Source organism: Xenopus tropicalis, chromosome 3 (assembly GCF_000004195.4).
Source record: "Xenopus tropicalis strain Nigerian chromosome 3, UCB_Xtro_10.0, whole genome shotgun sequence".
Lineage (NCBI taxonomy): Eukaryota > Metazoa > Chordata > Amphibia > Anura > Pipidae > Xenopus > Xenopus tropicalis.
This window is the reverse complement of record NC_030679.2, coordinates 52,566,182-52,592,180: the sequence shown is the minus strand read 5'-3', so window position 1 is coordinate 52,592,180 and position 25,999 is coordinate 52,566,182. Positions and strand designations below refer to the sequence as shown.

General features: G+C 36.7%; 1 protein-coding gene across 4 annotated transcripts in view; it reads left to right on the top strand.

Annotated features, from left to right (window-relative positions):
- Positions 1–25,785, top strand: part of lin7a (lin-7 homolog A) — a 57,066-nt gene extending 31,281 nt beyond the window's left edge. For 2 of the 4 annotated variants that reach the window (NM_001126550.1, XM_031897612.1), the window contains exons 3-8: positions 7,848–7,966; positions 12,685–12,756; positions 16,225–16,255; positions 16,370–16,434; positions 20,863–21,084; positions 24,903–25,785. In NM_001126550.1, coding sequence (NP_001120022.1) covers positions 7,848–7,966; positions 12,685–12,756; positions 16,225–16,255; positions 16,370–16,434; positions 20,863–21,084 — 509 coding nt within the window. In that variant the 3' untranslated portion in view covers positions 24,903–25,785. Of the gene's footprint in view, positions 1–7,847; positions 7,967–12,684; positions 12,757–16,224; positions 16,435–20,862; positions 21,085–24,902 lie in introns of all 4 variants that reach the window. The other 2 variants (XM_018091933.2, XM_031897611.1) reach the window with 1 other exon arrangement.
- Positions 25,786–25,999: the final 214 nt, after the last annotated feature.

The window sequence follows — 25,999 nt, the reverse complement described above, 5'->3', positions numbered from 1 at the left end:
GTGAGGATCTACATGGACTGCCAATTAGTTTGCTAGTGCCTGTGGAGCACCCAGATCAAATTGCCAAGAGTAATCCCAAAGTTAAGACTCCCATTATTAACTATTTAAAATATTACTAGTTTACCATGATTTGTGTGTCATCAATAGTCATTCTTGTAGAAAAAATTGCTCAATTATAAATGCAGACACAAGATCAATGTATTTTTTCAAAATTTGTGCTATTGGGTATACACTTAGGGGCACATTTACAAAAGCACAAACGCTCCGAGCGTATTTTCGCCGATTTTTTTGGGCGTCCGCACGACTTTTTCGTACGGCGCATGACTTTTTCGTACGTTTGCACGAAAAAATCGGAAAGGTTTTACCGTTGTTTACAATTGTTCGGTACGGAAATTTCGTGAATTTCGGATCGCCAATACGATATTATTGTGACTAATACGATTTTTTCGTAAGCATTTTCGTGATATGTGCGATCTTCCGAAATTTTCGTTTCCAATACGATTTTTTCCCATTCGTGATTCGGATTTGTGGATTAGTAAATGTGCCCCTTAGTTATGAATCAAACTATGAAATCAAAATTTTGAATGATGTCAGTTTGTCACTCACTGTAATGCAATCTGTGTCTGAATGTTTAGACAAAAGTACACTGTGTCTATTGATAAAGGCTGCTCTAGGAATCCTGGAACCCTCTAATAAATAGGATTTATCATGCAAAAACTGTGGCAAACTTGTACCACCATAACTGCAGTTAGCGGTCATAAATAAGCCTTATAAAATTAATTTATGACCAATCTCTACAGCTAGTTGTGTTTTGTTTGAAGCAAGTGTAGAAGAATAGAGTCACAAAATTCTGTAAATAATTTTTCGAATTTGATTTGATTATCATTGCTTCTTAATTTTAATGAAATTATGTTTTTAAATGTCTCTTTATAGTGTGTGGATGTAGTGTTTTGAACAATGTATAGAGAACTCCATCTACAACACATTTTTTCACTTATTTCAATGAAAGAAATAATTTCATTACTGAAGCACTGAAAGGATATATAATTATATTAACATATATATTCTGTATTGCAGTTCTGAGCAGGAAATGTGAAGTTGCTTTTGAAGAATATGATCAAATAAATATGAATAAAAGAATTCCTTGGATCATTTTGATTACCTGAAAGCATAGTATGTAGCATGTAATGGCCACAAAATGAAAACAATGCATGCAAATGTTTATGACTGGCTGAAGGATAGATTACAAAGAGTGGTGGTAAATTGGAACATTTTTCAATTGGGCAGTGTTGTTAGCGGAGTACCACAGGGGTCAGTCCTTGGTTCTTTGTTTTTTAGCTTGTTTATTAATGACCAGGAGGTGGGCATAAAAAGTATTGTTTCTATTTTTGCTGACGATACTAAATTGTGCAAAACTATAAGTTCCATGCAAGATGCTGCAACTTTGCAGTTAATTGAGTGATTTGACAAAATTGGAAAACTGGGTAGCAAACTGGAAAATGAGGTTCAATGTGGACAAGTGCAAAGTTACAGTATGCACTTTTGTAGAAATATAAATGCAAGATATCTACTAAATGGCAGTGTGTTGGGCATATCCTTAACGGAGAAAAACCTGGGGGTTTTTGTAGAAATTAAGTTGTCTAATTTCAGGCAGTGTCATTCTGTGGCTACTAAAGCAAATAAAGTGCGGTCTTGTATAAAAAAAGGGCATTGACTCAAGGGATGAAAACATAATTTTGCCTCTTTATAGGTCTCTGGTAAGGCCTCACCTTGAGTATGCAGTGCAGTTTTGGGCTCCAGTCCTTAAGAAGAATATTAATGAGCAGGAGAGAGTGCAGAGACGTGCAACTAAACTGGTAAAGGAAATTGAAGATTTAAATTATGAGGTTAGACTGTTAAGGTTGGGGTTGTTTTCTCTGAAAAAAAGGTGCTTGCAAGGGGACATGATTACTCTGTACAAGTACATTAGAGGGGATTATAGGCAGATAAGGGATGTTTTTTTCCCATAAAAACGTTCAGCGCACCAGAGGCCACCCCTTTAGATTAGAGGAACGGAGCTTCCATTTGAAGCAGTGTAGGTGGTTTTTCACGGCGAGGGCAGTGAGGTTAGGGAACGTCCTTCCTAGTGATGTTGTAATGGCAGATTATGTTAATGCCTTTAAGAGGGGCCTGGATAAGTTCTTGAACAAGCATAATATCCAACGCTATTGGGATACTAATATCTACAGTTAGTATTAATGTTTGTATATATAGTTTATGTATGTGAGTGTATAGCTAGGTCAGTATAGGTGTGTGCTGGGTTTACTTGGAAGGGTTGAACTTGATGGGCTCTGGTCTTTTTTCAACCCTATGTAACTATGACTGAAAAGGCCATGTGTATGGAAATCTTTCCATTTGTACAATGCTCAACCCCAGAAACAAGGTGGAATAGGAGGTACCTAAGATTGAAGTACTCTCTCTTCTAGTGTATACAATGCATGGGAAGGAAGATAACATGTTGAATTGAGCCCCCAAGTATTGGTGCTCTATAATTACCCCACTGAGCAAGAAATGGGTTAAGAGTGAAAATGGGCAAATCCATGCATTTACATATTTGCAGGCTTACCATGTCAAATGTGCAGAAGGAACAGTGCATGAGTATGATGTGTGATATTCTTACGACTTGTGTCTTCTGAAAGTTAAGCACGCAGGTGCCTCCAATAACATAAGGAGGGAATGTGGCATCAATCTGCAGCCTTGTAAAGACATAAGCACCCATAGCTAAACTGTTCTAATCATCCAAAATATCTGAAGTTATTCCTGCAAAACAGTAGTATGAAGACATTTTTTGCACAAGCACCTGAAATTATCTCCAAACTTATACTGCTTCTATATTTACTGTATGTGCCTTGAATAATCATTATGAAATGTAATAAATATTTAGTAAAATATTGCATAGTGGCCAATAAAATGGTAGAAATACTGTGAAGCATACTTGGAGTATTTACAGAAATAACATTCTTGCTTTTGATAAAGGCAGAAGTGTTTAAAGAGCTGCCAGCAATGAGCTTTGTAAACATATTTACTGGCACACAAACAATATAAATCTCCAACCATTCAAACTGAAAATGGCCAGAAAAAAGTATCTAATTAGTTACAATGTCTGTGTGGCAAATAACTGTAAAAGTAGAATTCAACAGAATTCAAAATGGTATAATGGAGAAAATGGAGGCTTTTATCCTTACATCTGGCTGTATTAAAGATTATTTTGACCTTGTATGCTGTCAGTTGGATTCAAGCTGCACAATCCTGTAATGACTTTGCACCCACCTGCCAGCTGTGGGTATTTTATGGACTCTGGTCTTTTTTCAACCCTATGTAACTATGTAACTATATATAATTCTAATTACAATTGTATGCTCACCATTAAAGGTGTAATTCTAAGCAACTTTACAATATATGTTTTTAAAGTTATTAGCAACTAAAGCACTCTTTGCAATGTGCAAAGTGCAATTTTGTATGCAAAATGTTTTAAACAAATAATGCAACATTTTCTCCCCATTATGACAATGTAGTTGTGGCTTTGTTACAAGTTGCATTGGCTGCAATTGCCCCTTATGGGTCAAAACTGAAGCAATCAAGCTTTAAGTTGTGATACAAATCACGTGCAACTTGCGTCTCTGAGTTTTAGAATTGTGTCATGCATGTTAAAATGGAGTCTGCATCCAGTTCAGTAGAAGCAAGTTAGGTGCTCCTATTGACATAAGCCACTGTGGTACCCAAGGAGCCTCCTCCAGTTCCAAGGCAGTGGTAGCTCTATGGTTCCCCAGCATCAATTAAAAATGTTGTACCCTTTGTGAAATAATTAGGTAACTCTTCACTATCCTGCTCTTTCTCTTTACATGCAGCTTTGTGTCTGAGTTAGTTATCTGAAAAGACAGCTCTAATACTTTGTCTAAACAAAGGGAGCACACACCAATGTATTTGACCTTACTGCCAACAATTAGATTACTTGGACTCCTAAATGAAGAGTGACAGATTTTTGAGAGGGTGACCTGCAACCAACATACCTTAAGGATACTAAAAGCATTTAACCATAAATAAAATAATGCATTGTTTGTTGTCAGCATGGAATTTTGCTAAGTTAGTTTTTCATCCATTATATGATGGAGTAAAAGAGAAATTATTTTTATATTATCTGTTTGCTCCTCTATAAACCATGTATAATCTCACAATACTGTATAATACACTGTAAGGCCAAAGTATGTGAACACCTCTCCTGATTACTAGAATTGTCTAGGTAAGCAAATGCATCATTGCCAACACAGATACGTCATCATAAAGTGACATTCATTACAATCTTGTGCTTTTATATGGATATCTACTTTGTGGCAACAATTTGGGGAAGATTCTTTCTACAGCAAGATAATTAACTCCATGCACAAAGTAACAGAATAGTTTTGCAGAGATAGGAGTGGAAGAACTTGCCTTGCCTACAAAGAGCTGTGTATTCAAACCAACACACCATCTATGGGATAAATTGGAACTCCGATTGCAAGTGAGACCAGATGCCCAACATCGGTGATCAAAATTCTTATGTATGAATGGAGGCAAATTCCATTAACGATGTTCCAACATCTAGTAAAAAAAGCTTTCCCAAAAGAGAAAGAGACAAAGGCTGGTGCAACAGCAACTTAATATAGGTGTCCACATACTTCTGACTATGTAGTGTATTTAAAAAGGCATGGTCAGGCAATGTGGAAACATTTCCAATGCCATATACTCCATTAGTCTGACTCATTGAGAATAAGCATTCACATAATGGAAAAATGTTTGAAAGAGGTTGAAAAAAAATTGACAATGAACACCACCAACAAAATAGGTTTCCTTTAAAGGAGAAGGAAAGTCATTTTGGCATTTTACTGCCAATACATTTGCCACATTAGTGCCACCTAGAATACTATATTTATTCTGCAGAAAGCTTTACCATACCTAAGTAAAGAGCCCTAGAAGCTCCCTCAATTTGTTTAAGATTGAAGCTGCCATTTTAAGTAGCTTCCTGCTGTATAGCTCTAGCCGTTATAGCTCAGATCACACGTTCCTAAGAGAGGGGGGAGTGAGTTTGATTAATTCTTATGGGAGGGGGGTGCAGGAGATAGGAGAGAAGAGAATGGAGCAGACTCTGGCCCCGGGAATGAAGGTTTTTTCTGAGAGAGGAAGTCAGATAGAAAAGAACAGGTTTACAAAAAAGAATACAAGAAATCCTGTGTTTCTTTTGATAGAGGACTCAGTGCAGCGTTTCTGTGAGTGCTTTTGACTGTATTTACATAGACCTTTCTGATAAAGCTTACTTCGTTTTTACCTTTTCTTCTCCTTTAAGTTAAAATGATAAATCATAAAATAACTCGAGAAAATAATTGTTTTATTAAATATATATTTTATTTAAATATATAGTTAATATCAAATGAAGGGTTTCATATGTGTATGGTAAGCACAGTTCTATTCATTACTGTAAAATAATGTGTTTGTAGAACCACATTAAACAGTGATCAAAATCTTAAAATTCTGTGTTTGGTAAAAATTAAGCCTCTCACTCCATAGTTTCTAGACACTTTGAGACAGGGAACACTTTCCGCCAAGTGACCGTACACTCTTTTAATGAACACAGCATCGTTATATTTTCAAGACCTTTCCTTTTGTGAACCAAGCAAAACCATTTTTTTCTTCCATAATACTGTACATCATTAAGCACATTGACTCTAAATAAAAGCGATGATGCAGGGCATAGTTTTTATTCTTTTAACATCTGTTTTCTTGATGAATATTAAATCTATGAAACCCTGATGTTTGATATATAGAAGAAAGAAAAAAGTTAAGATTTTCATAAAATGCTTTGTATGTGGGATGATTTTGGAAGCTGCTGGATAGCTACAGCATGTTCTATTCCAGTCTTGAAAAAGGGCAATCACAGAAAATAGTAATGACTGATCGACTGTCAGTTGAAGCCAGAGCTTTTATCTTTCTAAACATTAACTGTGATTTGACTAAAATCATTTACTCTTAAACCAAGCAGATTTCCAACTGTCCAGGTTCCCTTCATTTGCAAATAAACGTGTTACAAACATGGCAAGTGACATCCATTTGGCACACCTTAGGGCTGTGGCAGACGGGAAGATTAGTCGCCCCGAAATACCATCCCACTGGTGAGTATTTTTAATCGCCGGTGGGATGGCATACGCGGTGCTGCGATTTCACCAAAATCACGGAAGTTGCCTTGAGATTTCAGGGAAAATGCGCACTGCATATAGAGATGTAGCGAACTGTTCGCTGGAGAACTAATTAGCACGAAAATCGGGTGTTCGCAAGTTCGCGAACTTTTAGCGAAGTTCGCAATTTTGGGTTCGCCTTAGCTGGAGCCAAATTTTGACCTCTCACCCCAGAGCCAGCAGATACATGGCAGCCAATCAGGCAGCTCTCCCTCCTGGACCACCCACGGATCACTCCCTTCCATATATAAACCGAAGCCCAGCAGCCATTTTACATTCTGCCTGTGTGTGCTTGATGAGTTAGCATAGGGAGAGAGCTGTGCAGGGGTTTGAGGGACAGTTTAGGTAGCTTTGCTGGCTAGTAATCTACTTTCTACTGCTCTGTATGTAGCTGCTGTGGGGAGCTGTCCTGCTGATCTCATCTGCTGTAACCCAATAGTCCTTGTAAGGACTGCTTTTATTTTCTGATTACTGTTACTCTAGTCTTCTTTTCATTGTGTACTGCAGCTCCGTCTGTGTGTGTTGGAGACAGGTGTGCTGCTCATAGTAGTGCACTGAGCACCAACCACACATTCACATCATTTTTTTTATTTGTGTTTTTTTACTTTGCTACTGTAATTTATAGAGCCCAGTGCTATTAGTCTAGACTGGTGTGCTGCTCCTAGTAGTTCACCCCCAGCACCAACCAGAGATCACTTTTTTTTTTATTATTAATTTTTTTTTTAAAATATATTCCGTATCCACTACTGCAGCGTTTTGTCTTTGCGTGTGAACCGGCTGTAACCTTTACATGACTTGATTGGCATGTAGACGCCGGACGTTTTAAAGCAGTTTATTACACAAGTTTAGAAATGTAGTGTGATTTCTGTCCTTTACAGCACAAAACACAACGCTGTGTCAACAATGTATTTTTCAGAGAAATTTTTGCCCTTGATCCCCCTCCTGCATGCCACTGTCCAGGTCGTGGCACCCTTTAAACAACTTTAAAATCAGTTTTCTGGCCAGAAATGGCTTTTCTAGGTTTTAAAGTTCGCCTTCCCATTGAAATCTATGGGGTTCGCAAAGTTCGCAAAAGTTCGCACTTTTTGGCAGAAGTTCGCGAACGGGTTCGCAAACTTTTTTTGTGAGGTTCGCTACATCTCTAACTGCGTATGCCATCCCACCGCTGATTTACATACTAACCGGTGGAATGGTATTTCGGGGAGATTTGTTGCGGGCGACTAATCTCCCCATCTGCCACAGCCCTTATATAACCTTGTGTCTGACATCTATTTAGTGATCCAATACACATGTCATTAGACCAATGTAAATAAGTGGTAAATGCTTAGGGCTAAAGCAATCAAGTAAAAGGTTTGACAGGTCTAGTTACCTAAATCAACCTATCAGACTATTAACTCCTAATTGTTTATTGATTGGTATGATTGATTAGCTGGAGCTTTAGAATGACCTCAAAACCCTCACATTTTACAAAGAATTTGTACAATGCACATGTTTCTACAACCCAGTTACACAAATAACATAACAATCACCAAATATAACTGATGACATCCTCCTCTGAATAAATATGCTGACATTCATGTGTTTTCCTGTTCAATCCAACAGATGTTTCACGTGCTATAGAGCTGTTAGAGAAGCTGGAGACATCAGGAGAACTCCCAGTGCAAAAGCTGCAATCACTGAAAAAAGTACTACAGAGTGAATTTTGCACAGCCATAAGAGAGGTAGGATACCAAGACCAGAATGACTCAATATCATGATGAGCTACTTACTAAAGTGACTAGATTAGTGAGATGAATTTATTAGCTAAGATACATACATTTACAATTTGTCATGCCAAGAGTTGTATAATAAGGGCAGTTTTATCAAAGTGTGAATTTAAAGCTCACTGCAGTAAAAGTCCATTGCTCTCTATTCATTTCCATGGGATAAGGCATACTTATCAGTGAAAGTTAGAGTTCACCGTTATACCTCTAAAAATCCCAAAGAAAATTAATTGAGAGCATTGGAATTTGACTGTGTTGAGCTCTAGTTTCACACAAATCTGCCTATACATGCTCTAAAATGGGCGCAAGAGACTTGTGGCAATTCAGGGACAGAGAAAGGCAGGGTGGAAAATTATCTTAATGGAATCTATAAGAATACAGAAAAAAGACATATTATGGCATTAGTGCATTAGAAAAAATTTACATTAAAAAACATGTATCAAGTTCCTATTTAGTTACCAGAACAACTTAAAAACCCTGAATCATGTAGCATTTTGCCTATTAGATGTTTGCAATTGTAACACCTTGGATGTTGCTTCCAGTGGCATTAAAAGAGGTTCTTTTTTTAAGTTCCTGGCTCAGAGACAAGTTTTGGTTACATAAAAATGGTGTACTGACAAACAGAGCCTAACATAGGCTGCCAGTGCACATAGGGCCTACCAAATAGCCAATCACAGCTCTTATTTAGCATCCCCAGAAACATTTTTAATGCTTGTGTTGCTCTCCAACTATTTTTACCTTTAAATGTGGCTCACGGGTAAAAAATGTTCTTTCTTACACTCAACATCAGGGGAACACAAGCATATTAAGGCAAATAGCACTTAAGCAATAAAAAAGAAAGCTTTGACCACCACATCCATTATTCCAGGAATATTTAAGCTTTTTTAATTTAGGTAAATAGTTATCAAAGCCTGGAAAGGCAACATACTACTAAATTCTCTGTAAAATAGTACATAAAAAACTAAATTAGGCTTGTGATTTTTTTCTAGTTCGTTTCTTTTTTATTTTTTGTTTCGTATTCCCTTGGCAGCAATGTTCTCCATGTTCCAGATATCTGAAAATGTCCTATAGCAATAAAGTAGACTGCAAAATATATTTTTAATGCAGATGAAAGTAATAACTGTCCAACTGTCCTACCTCTTGAATGCAATGTGCTGTTATCCAGAAAAAGTTAGGAACACTTGAGAACAGGTTGTTCTACTGTAGAAGCTAAAAGGCACACAGAGGTCTGTCAGAATTAAAATTTGTGAATTTTAGAGCTTTTTTCATTTTACCAAGCTCAAATGTGTGCTTATTTATTAGAAAACTCAAATTAAAAAAAACTCAATTGAATAATAACATTAAAAAAAAAATGATTACAGTGAATTTGCATTCTCCTTTTCATTTCAATAGATCTACAAACTCTCAAAGAAATGAAAAATTAAAAAAAACTCAAATTAAAAAAGTTTTACTAGAACAACTTCTACATTGACCTCATGATGTTTCCAGTTATAGAATGCATCACTACTGCAGTGTACAATACAGGAACAGAACCGTATGGGTCACAGGGTCCATGCTGATAATGCAGACACCCACCAGAGGATCTAACTCACCCTTAAAAAGTAAATGCTGTGCTTTTTCAACCACTTAGATTGCCAATCGCTATGATTGGGGGATTGCATATAAAATATAGGGGTAGAGGGATAATAGAAAAAGCCAAGGTTTGTGTAGCTTATACTGATAAGTAGTACAGTCCCTACAACTGTCCCTATCACAGCCAAGCCCATCACGTCCAGCTGGATTCCTGCCTATAGTCTGCCTTTTTTCAGCTCCCTTCCAACACTCAGCATGATATTTTCAACATGGGTCCTTATGTTTCCATTCATTAAAAAACTAATTATTTTTTGCCCATTCCTGCAAAGACCTTTCTGTAATGAACTTCTAAATAAATGTACTATGGAATATTAGGTGTAAATTAATTTTCTTCCTTACAATATACAGAGATTACAGTGCAGTGGGTATATTTTAGAACCTGCTTTTTATAACATTTAGGGGCACATTCATGAAAACACGAGTTTGAATCCTGAATGGGATTAATTCGGATTGGATACGATAATTTCTTAAGGTTGCAAATATCACGAATATGCTTACGAAAAAAACGTTAGTCATGATAATATCGTATTGGTGATCCGAAAGTCACAAAATCTTTGTACCGAACGATCGTAAAATGCAGGAAAACCTTTCCAACTTTGATCATTCTGTGCATGATTTTGGAAGCCTCCCATAGGAATCAATGGTACTGTGCAGATCCAACCTGGCCCAAGGAAAGTCGCAATAACGAAGCTTGAATGAATCCGAAACTTTCATACTCGGCGCGTCAATAGGATTTTGTTGCACAAATTTTGTCGCAAAGTACAAAAAAGTCGCAAAAAATACCAAAAAGTTGCACAAGGTATGAAAAAGTCGCTGAAAATACGCTTTGAGCGTCTGAACGAATGCTCGGAGTGTTTGTGGATTAGTAAATGTCCCCAATAGTGTTATACTGTACAATTATTTGTAATGTCTGGGTTTTTAATGAACCAAGGAAATGTCCACTGTAAATCAATATATGTTTTGTACACTGTAAATCTGAAATGATTACATTGTTAAAAGGAATTTCAAGTAAATAAATGTCACAGGTCCCTCAAGGTTAAACAGTACTTGCATAGATAGCACTTGTATTAGGAAACAAACAGAAACCTAATTGGAACAGATTCTTATAATACACAAAAGAGAAAATAGCATCCTCCCAGAATCTAACATCTAAACAAGCTTAAGGTTTGCGGTACATGGGTCGAAATAAGCTACCAACTCATCACCTTCAGACTAATTTGGAAGCTTATTGGCCTTCCTAATGGGATAAGAAATATTCCATGGAAAAGCCCATTCCCAATAGCTCACATTTTTCACACTTTTACATATTCTGTACCCTCTGGTGTTCTGTAACAACATAAAGGTTGATGTTTGGACACTTCTGGGCTGTATAAAAAATAGGACCAAATAAGCTGTTTTGCCTCCAGGCCCCACCAATGGGGTTAACCAATACAAATAAGGACAGCACTTCTAATCAGGGATTTTCAGTTACTCAAAATTACAGTTCCATCTGTTAGATCCATGTTATGGTTTATGGTTTTAGTTTATTACTCATTCTATTATCTAATAGAATTCCTAGATCCTTTATTGTGACAGATTTTAATTAACTAAAGCAATTTAATTTGTAAATAGCTTTATTGTCTTCTCAGAAAATGAATGACTTTTCATACAAAGAATATCAGTTAACAGTAAGGCAAATATATTGTCAGATGTACAGTATATACTTCATTAAATTACACAGGTTTACTAAATAGACAACAGCCAGATACAAAATGAGTAGAAGGCACAAGGGCTAAATACCAAGCCACATGGTATATTTATAATAACTCATATCCAGTAAATTGTTTCTCCCAGCTGACTAATCTATATACAGATTTCATAATCTTTCTTTCTTTTATCCAATAGTCTTTAGAAAGATAAGATTGACAAAACTTAACCTTTTAAAAAATCACATGCAATGTTTTTTTTGCAATGTTTAGTTAGCCTGTATACAATCAATTGATATCCCTTAAATGAGCCTCCTGGTAATAGATGCCAGAATGGCTGATTTCCTATCTGACAATTGTACCTACTGAGTGCTATATGTATTTGTCTCTGTCTTATTATAGGACAGGGCTGTCCAGCTGGAGGCCTGGGGGCTGGACATGACCCTCCAAATGATTTTTTATGGCCTCCAGTCTGATCAGAGAATCACTATATTGCGTCATCATTTTAATTTAATTCAGCCCTCCAACATCCTATATGAAACATATAGTAAGTGGCCCACTGTAAAAAGTTGTAAAAGAATAACTTATCTGCGCGACATTTGGGACTATCATGTTCCCTTTCTCAAGCGTGTCCCTGTTGTGTGATACTGACACAGAGAAGCACTTGAGAAATGGAACGTGGTACTCCCAGAACATTGTGCAGAAAAATGGGACTCTGTACAGATTAGTTATTATTCTTTTACACTTCAATATGGCACTGAAACTCAAATGTGAATTTTAAATGAACATCTTAATAAATGTTCAGTTCTACTTAACGGAGTGCTCGGTTGGTTGGATGAGATATACAGTATACAGTATAGTATGTATAGAGTCTGTACCTACAGTTAGTATGTATAACCTGGACAATGGCACTCTGTGGGTTGGTGGAGGTCAGCATCCTAAAGGAAATGCAGATGGAATTCATATAACATTCGTAAAAAAGCATGTCCCTTTAGCTAATTACACAACCAGAACCACTCCCTTAATAGCATATGGATACATTTCGAGCCATATAAACCCAGCAAACAGATATGTTGTAGTTTGATAAATAGCTCATGGTAATTACATTTTTAATGGTTTATTTTTCATTACTGTATTCCATTACCTTATAACTTTATTCCTAGTGAAAACAAGTAAGTCGTACTACTTCACAAGTAGGAAAAAAACCTGCAAACTTCCATTTAGCGTGTCCCTTTAAAAGTGCTAGTATTGATGCTAAATTAAAACAAATAGCTTGGTGTCAATGCAGTATACAACCAAACATGATTATTAAATAATTATTTAATTCAGCTCTTAATAATATTTTCATGCTGGTTGCAGGTGTATCAGTACATGCACGAAACCATTCCCGTAAATGGATGCCCAGAATTTCGTGCTCGTGCCACAGCCAAGGTAAGGTATCTAATTCATTTTCTGTAGATATCTAGGCACTGATTATATAATTGATTGTACATGTGTGTTTCAGGTATTCTCGTGTGTACAGTAAGATGTAGACATCAGTTTCAGTCCTGAGTCTACCACCAGTACAACTTGCCCAGGTAAAAAAGAAAAAAACTAAAATAAATTTAAAAAGTTTTCCTGTTGCAGAAAAAACATCCTGCCTGTTTTAACCATCTTTTTAAACTTAAATAGAAAAATATCTTAGCAATATTTACATGTTTCATTATGCTGAAGAAATATTAGGAAGATCTAGTTCAAGGAATATAAGGTTGTGTTTTGGGGTGGAAACATCCTACAGAATTGGCTGGGTACAATATTTTTTAAACAACTAATCTCAAATATGTATGAATGAGATCAAATAAATAGGTTTAGAACTGCAGAATTAAACAGAAAGGCCAGAAATGTCACATTTTGTAAAGTAACTATAGGCTTCATAGAACATCGCCTATAGAATTAGCACCCTGTTTATGTCACATGGGTTGTGTTTGGATGGGCATGGGTGCAGCAAATCTGTCAGTGCATTTTTAGATAACAGCCATGCAGATGTTTCCTACTCCCAACACTTTCTGCAAAGAAAAATGGCAGGTATACTGTTGCTACTAATTTACTACGTGTGACATTAGTTTAAGCCTGTCAGTGGCCCTCTAAGGGTGTAATAAACATAATTTGTGGTTTAGGAATTCAGTAGAGCAGTCTAGCCTTTCAAGTGATGTTTTCCCAGAGTCAAAACAACTGCAACTCATTCAAGGGAAAACACATTTAGGGGCAGATTTATGAAAGGTCATACTGGGTAATCTACAAGGATTTCTAGCAGTTAGCTGATATATCTGCCATACGGCTTTACAAGACTATAGGAGGTACAGAAAATTGAACAATTGAGCTCAGGTCTTATAAAGTAGTGAAGGCTTAGTAAACAATTTACAATTTAGGAAACGCCACACCCTTCAATAGAATCTTTAGTCCAAAGTAAATTGAAAACATGTCAGTCTGTGGTGTGTGTAGCTTTCCAGCCAGTTATGACAACCATTTAAATCTGTTCTACATATAGGGGCAGATTCATGAAATCACGAGTTTGAATCCCGAATGGGATAAATTTGGATTGAAAATGAAAATTTCTGAAGATCGCAAATATCATGAAAATGCTTAAGAAAAAAACATATTAGTCACAAAGTTTTCGTACTGAACAATTGTAAACAGCGGGAAAACCTTTCCGATTTTTTCGCGGAAGCATACGAAAAAGTTGCGCGGGCGTCGAAAAAGCTGCACAAGCGACAGAAAATTTGGCGAAAATACACTCGGAGCATTCAAATTAATGCTGCGAGCATTCATGTCTTAGTAAATCTGTCCCTTAGAATTGATGTTGGTATATATGGTTTATGTATGTGAGTGTACAGATAGGTCAGTATAGGTTTGTGTGTGCTGGGTTTACTTGGAAGCGTTGAACTTGATAGATTGCATTACTTGATAGAGTTGATCCCCAACTCTTTTTGCATTTAAATGTGGCTTACAGCTAAAAAAAAGTTGGGGACCCCAGAGTTAGAAGATTGTTAGTTATCTTAGGTTAAACCATAATAACCCTTTAATATCTATAAATAAAATTTGTCAGAGCTTAAATACTGTTTGAAACCCTGACCTAAACACATATTTCTATATTTTATATATTCCCTTCAAGGCCTTTATGCCTCACTTACACATTTATATATACTGTCACCCTTGTGCATTTTAGACGTAGTTGGCCATATAATAACTAGCAAATTACAAAAAGCAACTCTTTGCATGACTGTGATATGTAAATTATGAACTGAATTATATACAATATGATTTCATGTTGGAAATAGTGCAATGTTTATTACTGCAACAGATACTGTGAGGTACTGGGATGAAAAAGCCATAGTGGATTTATAGATGGAGCCAAATTTAATGGTAAATCATAAACCAACTATGTTAACAGAAATAACTTTCACTATAGTGAATGAAAAGGGTTTCATGATGCAGCACATGTAGCTGCATTCACCATTAAAGCCTGTTATATCTACAGCAAACTCTGTTAGCAGGGGATTTAAAAAGACACAAGGGGTCATTTACTTACCACCGTAATTGGCTTTGTGCAGTTTCAGTCAAAATCACCATGGGTTTTTACCCACAATGCCTCTTTTTTCCCTAGGATTCCAACCTAATTGCAATCACACAGGGGAAATGCGCCTGATGCAATTGCAGGTGGTGCATTCAAATTTACACAGTTGTGCTTGCATTTCTACGAGTATTGGATGCATTTGCATAGAAAAGCCTGGTTGCCATTGTTTTTAGAGGGAGAATGGTGTGTGCTCCTAATTATTTTGCAGCAACATTAATGTATATTAATACAGCTGCTCTGGAAACCCAAGAGAGCTACTTCCTGGTTCAGAGGTTGCAGAAGCTTCAGGGTTCCCACAGTGGTATGGGTCAGTAGTTTAAAACAGGCAGAAGGAATGCAGCATGTCTAAGTGCAAATATATGGAAGAGCAAGAGGCTCACACTGTAGTAACTTTAATAAATGTGATTTTTTTTTTTGCGCAACTGACTGTGGGGAGATTTGTGGGACCATATCTGCAGTGTTGAAAATAAATGACCTCAGCAGTTTTTTTTTATACAATTCATTATAGAACTGAACTCATTAAACAATATTACTATTACTGTTATTAACCATGAACCTTGCTATGCCTTTATTGATGTTCATTTCCTAAACTGAAAAAGACTGCTAGTTAATGTGCAGTTCTTTCAATTCATTCAATTTCTGAGCCAATTAAAGTCTAAATGTTTGTTAACAAAAAGTAATCTAAACTACAGTGGACTCGGGACTGGGAGAAAGTAAACAACTTTTCAGGAAACTAAGAACGCAGTAAATGTTAAATATGGCATGCATTTCAATGGCTGGTTTGGGAGAGTTTATGGAACCTGGATCAGTGAAGGAATTTTAAAGGGCTTAATTGTGAAAAATGTGTTGTTGCGTCCTGTACCATATGGAGAAACAATTATAAGATGCAAGACACATACGGAATGCACAACAATGAGCCAAACAGAAATTCACTGAAAAACTGTAGCACATATTGTTGAAAATATAATTAGCCAGATCTGATCAACTGAAAGAGCCGGTTAGTTTTATGTGCACAAGAAAGGGAAATTTAATATGCTTTCAGTGCAAACCATTCCACATTTTACCATCATCACTCCCTGAAAACTTTCTAGTTTTTTGTTTACAAAACAGTAATAATATTGTTGTATGACCAACATGGAATTATTCAGCTACCATCAAGTACAAGGTACTGAGCATCTGCTCATTAGTTTTCCATGACTAACATACATACAAAACAATCCTGTTTTTAAATAGATAATTGAGTGTACATTTTTGGTCATAACCCTTATTTAACTACTTTATTGCAGGCAACCGTCGCTGCTTTTGCTGCAAGTGAAGGTCATTCTCACCCCAGGGTAGTGGAACTGCCAAAGACTGATGAAGGACTTGGCTTTAATGTTATGGGAGGCAAAGAACAGAATTCCCCTATTTATATTTCACGCATTATTCCAGGAGGAGTGGCAGAGAGACATGGTGGACTCAAACGGGGTGACCAACTGCTTTCTGTTAATGGAGTGGTATGCTATAAACAATTTTCCTTCTCAGCTTGGCATGGATACATTTTATTAATCTTCCCAGTATGCTCAAGTTAATATGTTTGTTTCTGATTAGACACTCTGCACAAGATGAATCTTTTCTGACATTTCTTGAACAGAGTTTATTTTCTGTGCAATTTTCAGTGATTCTAATGCTGATATAGATCATTTTCGTTGTTACTGATCCCATTTGTTGTATTTTATAAATCCAGTTCATTGACATAAAGATGTCAATATTACTTACCAAATCAATGGTTTGTTTCAAAAGGTTACAGACTTGATGGTTCTTAGTTCAGTTTAAATTTTGTATAAAAATGCTAAAAAGAGTAAAAAAGGAAAGAATAACCACACAGACTCACCCCCAGTGTTGCTTTTTACTGTACCAGGGAAGAATACCTGAAGAACCAGGTGCATGCCAATTCAAAACAGCACTCCAGTGTTGTAATACTGACAGAAAAATAAGGAGGAAAACGCCAAATTCCTTCTCCGTAGTTAAAATCAGTCTTTTATTTAGTAATTACAAACATGAGTGGCTGCTGTGGGACTCAAAATGCCTAGCACGTTTTAGGTATTAATCCCTTAATTATAGGCCTATTAAGGGATTAATACCCGAAACACATCAGGCATTTTGAGTCCCACAACAGCCATTTGTGTTTTACATTTCTAAATAAAAGAACTATGCTTGCTTTCTTCTGATGGCTCAGTTTTAGACTCAATATCTAGAGCAAAACGCTTCATGGTCCAAATGTGGCCTTACGAGGGATTTTATGCCCCCCTGCCCTTTTTAAAAAGCTGACAACCTCATAGTGGAGCCCTTTGATTTAGTTCCTAGGGATGTACCAAATGCATTGGCATTTGGCCAAATCCCAAATTTTTCATGAAGGATCTGGCCAAATCACAAACCAAATAAGGGCAAAGAAGGATTAAAAAGATTGCATAATATTTGTTAAAAAAAAATTTTCACGTGATTTTAAGGGTTTGGATTCAGTTTAGCCAGCCACTTGGATTTGGCCACAATCCAAACCAAATCCAAGATTTGGTTCATCCTTATTAGTTACTGATCTAAAGACTGGTAAGACATCACTGATTCAAAGGCTGCTAGGCTGCACTAGATCAAAAAGGGACAGGAGGGGGGTGCAAATAGGTGTCTTATCCCACCCTCTAACTTGCGTGTTATTTGCCCACACAAGTTAGGGAGCAGATGGAAGTGCAGCCCACATTGAGGCCTATGCTTTGTCTGTAGCAAAGCATTGCTGGCCCTGGTAAGTGGCACAGCAGCCCTCTGACACAAAGGTAATAGGTAACATAACCCACATTGTGAGAAATGTGTGAAAAAATAATATATCTTCTTTGAAATTGATTCCTAAATTCCTAAATTGAGATCCATTTAATCAGATGCAGCAAATAACACAGAACAGATTTTACTTTGTCATTATTTATTCAACAAAAAACAAAGCAACATGAGCAAGCTGTCTGTGAAAAAGTTAGTAAACTCATAGTGCCTGTATACAGTTTAAAGCAAAATTCAACCCAAATAATTATAAAAAATACAATTTTACATAAATGAAGAAAATGCAGTTCTAAGCAACTTTCCAATATAAATTAATTATAAGTCTCCCTACATTGCTCTGTAACCCTTTCTCTCTTGCATCTCATTCACTCTCTTAATCTCCCACAGAGTAAATTGGCATTTTATTAAAATTTGTATATTTCTTCTTTTTATAATTTAATAGTGAAACCCTCACTCTTTTAGATTGCATAAATACTTTGCGCACAGCATGGAAATATCTTTCATGTTATATATATGTGGCAAGAAGAAAGTATAGAAATAACGTGAATAATAAATATTTCATGTTCACAAAGATATCAACAAACATAGCTGAAGAGCAGATCATCAAAAACAATCCTGTTGTTATTTTAAGAAAAAAAAAGACTTTTAAGGCTGGTTGTTCACTTCAGACAAATGCCCTGCTGCTGATTTAACTTTGATGGGGAGGTCTAAGCAGATGTTTAAAGGACCAACTGTACAACTAAAATGTTCTTGATGATATCACAAGAGGGACATATCAAAGTATAGCCTGATGATATAAAAGGGATGGAGAGGTCCCTTTCCATACTAGATTTCATTCTACAAAGTAAACTTCCATAACCAGGCTTCATAGATGCATCCCTTTGCTGGGAAGTTTTAGATGTTATGTACTTTGAGAATTAACCCTATCACCTATGTATGCAAGTTTTACAAGTGCATGAATGGTTAATACTTAAAACAGTTCCAAGAACTTCAAGCTGTACTTGTTTCTTTTTAATTCAGTTTTATTATTGAAGGGACCCATAGGGTTAATATGCCCATATGGCTTTAAGCCCTAGACTTTCTTCTCTTCCTGTTACTGGGCAAAGACCCATGTATCATAATTGGTATTAGCATATACTCTTTTATTGGCCCAAGCCTAGACTACACCCTAAGACACTTAAATGAATAAATTTAATTAAAGTGTAAAGTAAGGGGTGGTTCTTTTTTTTCTTGGCCTGTGTTATCTGACCAGAGTGGATGTCTTCAGGAAGCCTAGAAGGCTAGGCCCTAAGGGGACAAATACCATTAGTGAAGTCAGGGGGCAGGGACCCTGTGAATGAGGAAACAGCAAGGACAGAATATCTCTTGTCATAGCATGTGTAGCCATGTGAGATAGACAGCTTATTTAATAAGAGCAGGTTTTGGCTCCATGTAAGAGAATAGAGGATTAGTTCTCCTTTACCGGCTCTGCTGCCTTATTGTAGGGACCACATTTTAGACACAGGTTGCAGGATAGTGTTCATCCCTGAACCACCGTTGGCCGTTAGGGATCTAGTCCGATAAGGTTGATAACCTAAAGATACAGAATTACATCCCTATACCCTCCACAGTGGTGCAGGACTGTTCTACTTTACTTTTCACTAAATCTGCCTCTAATACCTCATGGTTCATGAGTATATTGCTAAACCCTAAAGATTATGCTCATTTTGTGCATTACTACATTGGTAAATGTAAATACTGGATGGAGCATGTAGGTTGGGAAAATTGAATGCAACATTGGAACCAGTGATAATGCTGACACCACTCCATGGCAAGAGCCCAAGTGAGATAAATATGGCATGGGGGTAATGTCACGTGGTCAAGTCTCATGTACTGTATAAATGCTTAAACAACTCATTATCAATAAGGATACACGTAACATTTCAGTGTCCTTTAACAATGCTTTCTTAGGTGCATTCTGAAGTAAAAGGCACAGTGCAGGCCTACTGTACTGTTTTCAGATTACAACTGGGGCACAGTGTCTAATAAAATATACTGATACTTTTTAAAAAATATATAACTGATTATCTTAAAGGTGACCTGTCGCCCTAAGAAAAAACTCCAAATTATTTTCTATATTGTTAGTTGAGCAAAATAAACTTTACTTACTCTATATAAATAATATAAATCTTGTTTCCTTCCATCTTGGAATTACTCAATCAAAGCAAGCAGGCAGGCACCATTTTGTGGACACTGTTATTAAGGCAAGCTTTGTATCATGCCAAAATCTTGTTTATGTGCCAGAATGGGGGGCCAGATGCCCAGGCCCGTGCACTGGCTACACAATGAGATGATGAGGAGGGAGGGGAAAAGTGAGATGTGCAGTGACATCTAGGTAGTGCTGAATGGAAAGCTAAAGTTATTGTCTGCCCCGCCTCTATGATGGGTCTGTATGTGTTAATATAAAAATGAATTTGGGTTTCATGTTTAATCTGAAAAGGACTTTTATTATACAGCTTTTTATGTCTGGGTGACAGGTCCTCTTTAATACATTTATATATATATATATATATATATATATATATATATATATATATATATATATATATATATATATATATATATATATATATATATATATATATATACACATATATATATATATATTTTGTTTTCTTTTATTTATTCATAATAAGAAGTGTTTTCAAGGGGGAAATAATTAGTGCCCATCAAGTTAAGGTAAACCACTGACTATAGGGACATGTCGCAGTTATTCAGAATTCACCAACTGCAAGTGAGTTTCATTGCTGCAAAGCAGCCAGAGGCACGTATCATCTAATGTCTCTACTGACCTTCATTCCTCTAGCAGAAGATTGGCTGCAGTTATTTGGCTATACTGCCAAGAAATGTTTAATACACAGCATCTGCTGTCTGCCCCACAATGAGAGTTTAAATTGGTTTCACACCACTGCAATGTCGTTTAGGATATAAGTTGATAGTATATTAGTTTAGGAATAAGTTTAATGTGAATGCTTATTAAACATATACCTACTGTATATTTCAAATACGTTGATCAGATTACGTTAAATATCTCTTTTTTTAGCTTGCTTGAATTTATCTAATTTTTCTTAAATATACAGAGTGTGGAAGGGGAACATCATGAGAAAGCAGTGGAATTGCTTAAAGCTGCTAAAGACAGTGTAAAGCTAGTAGTGCGATACACACCAAAGGTGTTGGATGAAATGGAAGCTCGCTTTGAAAAGCTGAGGACTGCTAGGCGGAGGCAACAACAGCAGCTATTAATTCAGCAGCAGCAGCAACAGCAGCAACAACAGCACACGCAGCAAAATCATATGTCGTAGGTGAGAGTTTTCATTGCTTTCACTTCTTATGAGAATGTGGAAATTAGAGAGTCTCATTGCTATGATCTGACTCACAACTTGTCATTGATACGTGAATTGTTTTTTTTTTTTACAAGGGTGGTTATTTATCAACATCCAAAGATGAATATTCAGATCCGTAACCCTTAGGGGGAAATTCACAAAGGTTGTGATACTGAGACAAAATAAAAGTGGAGATAGATTTGTCGGATTTTCCACCGTATTCACAAACCTTTTTCTCCACTTTTGTGAATTTGTCTTTTAAACAAACTGTTCTCCGATTTTGTCATTTTATCAACAATGTTAATGATGGGCTCCTACCAGAGGTGTGAAATGGAGACTGGGTGAAACAAAGCAAAACAGAAGAGCTTAGAATTGATCTGACAGAGTTACACTGAGCTTCACTCCATTTTGAAAATGGCGGGGGGGAAATGTTGTTAAAATGTGGTGTAAATGTCATTTAAAGACAAATTCACAAAATGTCTGTAAACTGTCTTTCACCAAAAACAGAAAAGTGGAATTTAGGCGGATGAATATGGAGAAAATGTTTTCCACCAGTTTTCCCACTACTTTTACTCCAAAAAAGGGCTATTTTGATTTGCAGCGAATTTCCACATTTTGGCATTGGCGAATTGTTTCGCTAAACTGCCGTGAAAATTCGCCGCAGAAAAATTTGACGGGCGTAAAAAAAAAAAAAGACAAGGGCGACAAAAATTGATTAAGTACCAGGAGGTACGAAACGCGTAAGGCTCTTTGTATCATGTGTTAAATAAAAAGTTTTTTTGATTTTACCTCCACTTCTCATGAACAATTGCTATCCACTAATGATTTGACCGGAGTGCCTGCCTTTTTTCTATTTTTGAGACGACAAAAAAAAACCTGTGCAACAAATAAATTTCGCAAATTTTTCGCCGTTTCCCTAATGTTCTTGCCGTTTCGCAAATTTTATGGCAAAGCGAAACAGAACAGATTCGCTCACCTATCATAACCTGACTCCACCTACTTCATGAAGAGAAAATAGAGAGAGAAATATTCCTGAGATGGGCAGTATAAAAAGCAACTTTATTATATTGTAAACTGAATTTTCAATCAATTATATTTAGAAAGTGTCTTATTTTAGTGTGATGAAGCTTATATTATGTTTGAATTTTCATGATAGATCCCCTTTCAACTGTACCAAGGTCACCAGCTCGGTGGATATGCTGGTTTTCTGGGTTGCCTGCTAAAGCAATTCCAAACATTAATCCAAGGGACCACCTACCCTTTGAGAAGTTTTATTCCTTACTGACACAAAACCATTTGTTTAGTACATTTAAACTATCAAATCCAATGCCAGGCACCCACCACCATGCTTGCTGTGACAAACCCCCCTAACTATTTGCCAGTGACACAAAACCCTTTTCCTCTCCCAGGCCACGCTTGAGACAACTTACACAATTATTGAAGGGAAGGTGGGGTGGGACTGCTCCTTTTCTCTTCCTGACATAACCTCCTATGCTTTTCCTGATGTAACTACCCAAAATCCTTCTTACAGCTCCACTCTTCCACTGCTAAACTCTACCCCCAATATGTTAAACCTTTTCCTGCCTGCCCTATCATAAGCCACTGGTGATCAATTGTAAACTGGGCAGCTATTCTGTCAAAGTCTACCCTTCTTGCACCTTGTAGTACTCAGCAGAACTTTACATTATCCCAAGCACTGATCCCATCAGAGTGCCCTGCCTCTTAAAGGAGTACTATACCCCTGGGCTATAAAAGCCTCCTTAACTATCACTGCCTTGACTCCCCTCATCTCTCCCTTATCGCATAGTTTCTAAGTTTAACAACTGTCCCTATCACTAACCCCTAGCTAAAACAGCAGAGTAGTGCAGCAGAACACCTGGCTGACATCTTCTTAGCAACTGAAGAGACTTTGGGTCTCACTGCGGTCACAGACCCTACTTGCGCATGTGCAGTTTGAGCTGATTTCCTGCTATTTCCAACTGCGAATGCGCAAGCAAGGTTCGTATTGGCAGAGAGACCCAAAGTGTCTTGAGTTGCCAAGAAGATGTCGGCCAGATACGCTGCTGCTATACTCTGCTGTTTTAGCTAGGGGTTAGTGATAGGGACAATGTTAAACTTAAAAACTATGCGATAAGGGAGAGGTGAGAGGGGTCAAGGCAGGGGTCACCCGGGGGTATAGTTCTCCTTTAATGACAGAAAATTATGTACCAGAGGTGAATTTTCCAACATAAAACATTAGATGCCATTTCAGGAAGAGCTGGAAGGTGGTAAAGTAAAATATGCAGTGGTAACAAATTCCAGACATGAGACAGTTAATAAGATCCATTTAAAAAAATGACTTGTTCCACAAATCCATGAGTGGGCTACACTGCAACATTATTCTTAAACTTATGACTGAATAAGTGAGAAGATGAAGGTAGTATAAATCTTAGCTACAGGTAAGTTATAAGAAGTAGGTGATTAACAGTGTCAGAAACTCAAGTGTTTGCATAACATGCCCATTCTTGAAGAAGATTCTTGGAAGGATGGAAGAAAGAGGATGGAAGCTTAAAGTTAAAGAGCAGGAAACATAGGAAAACCATGCTAAGGGACTGCTACAGTGAATAGCATGCATTGTACTGTTGCTTAGAACTTCAGCAGCCTTGTCATACCAAACCAAGAGAAATGGGAATTTTCCATTAGGTGCTTGGATATTCACATATTACAACAGAAGAAAGTTTTAAAAAGCAGATTAAGACATTATGATATAAATCAGCATGTAAAAACAGAGAACATTGCAACACATATGCTTAAAAGTTATAGTAGTTAAGACTGTTACATTGGTACAAAGAACACAGAAAACTGCAGTTCTGAACTGAATTTTCAGAGAGGGAGGAGAAGGCAGTTTCTTTCTTTCATTGAGAAATCAGGGCTTCTACGACAAACTATGTTCAGAACAGGCTATATGCAGTCGTCTGTCAGACATCTGAAATTAAGAATTAAGAAAGTTAAAAGAAATTTGTTGTGACTGCTTAGCTAGAATTATATTTTTCCTGCCAGTTTTAGTGTGCATATTTGGAATTACACAGTGTAAAACAGAACTGCTAGCAGCTATGGACTGTATATACTGTATATAGCAGCACTGTGTCCTACATATTAATGTAGCCCTAAATATATAAAGACCACCAAAACAAGAATGAAGCAAGGTTGGCATAGTATTTCCAAAATGTTTTGGGGTAATTCTCTCAGGAGAAAGTATACACACTAAGTAGGGGAATACAAATTTGAAATATATCTCTTACCGTATATACTCGAGTATAAGCCGAGGTAGCTAATTTTACCAAAGAAAACTGGAAAAACTTATTGACTCGAGTATAAGCCTATGGTGGGAAATGCAGCAGCTATTGCTAAGTTTCAATAATCAAAATAAATACCAATAAAATTACATTAATTGAGACATAAGTGGGGTATTTGTTTTTAAATATTTATTTCAAAGAAAAACAGTAAACTAGCTCTGTAAGTGGAGAAGATGGTCAACAAAAACAATGAGTACTACCCCACGCTCATTGCGCATTGGCAAACTGGCAGCTAGGGTAGGGTCTGGTTGCGGGTGGCCTAATTTGCACACAAAGGACAGAAGGTGCTAGTCTGGAGGGACCCATGGCACCCGACTCGAGTATAAGCCGAGGGTGACTTTTTCAGCACATTTTGGGTGCTGAAAAACTAGGCTTATACTCGAGTATATACAGTAATTAAAAATTACAGTACCAATGCATTCATTTGCTCTCAGATGTTTGGCTTTTTCTTTATCTTTTCAGTTTTTTCTCGAGAAAAAAGCACTGACTTGAAAACCAACAAAAGAGCAATTCAGCTGTGCTTCACCAGTCCAAATGGTACATGGTGCAGGAAACACAACAAAGAGGAATCGTTCGGCAGAGATGTTACAAAGTTTTCCCTACATTGGTGGCCATTTAGTAGATAGCAAGACCTTTTGTTTTGGACTTCAACTATTTGATGTGATCATTTAATTTAATATTGTACAAAGGAGATAAAGAAGTATGTTACTGATAAGTTCATTCTATGTAGTTGGACCAGGTTGCCTGGAATTATCTAGAAACATTCATTTCTTTTCACTAGACACCAAACTGAATCAGTTCAGTGCACTTACTAAAAAAGATTTCCGTAAGCTACAAAAGAGCGACTGTTGGGAACTTTGTCATCCAACTCTTGAGAAGGACAACTCCCTTTAATGTCTGCTAGGACTTGCCATTCATAACTGTTGGAAGGCCATTAGTTTGACCTCCCTGTGATAAAAGAATTCTGTACTGTATATTGTATAACTGACATGCTGTTTGTAATAAAATTCAATATTTTTCCTTACAATAGTAAGTTATTACATTTATACCGTTTTTAGAAACAGCAGCATCACTTGTGTTTTATATGTTAAACTCAAGCAATGTTCAGTACTGTAGCTGCTGCATAGTTAGGGAAGAGATCTCTTTCTTTACATATAAGTAGTATGTAGCAATTCTTATCATATTATATATATATAAATATAAGAACACCGGTATTATTGGTTCTTAAGTGTTCTAATAGATTTTATTTTGTTTTTAATGTTTATTACCTACATTATATATATAAATGTCTGCCCAGTGTTTACAAAGCTTATTTATTGTCAGTATTAAATATTTTTTAATTATATTTGCCTTATTGGTTTCCTTTTATTGTATACATTATTTTATATCTTCCTTCTACAAAGTCTCGGTTCATTAACCATGGTTACCATATCTGACACTGTTCTAGATGGTAATGCAAGCATTTCATATAGAACAGCAGCTCTCGCTATGGTTGCCTGGGGAAATCTAATTTGTTAGCGTTTTGTCATCTTTTTCTTCTGGTGAGTTGCAGGGATAAA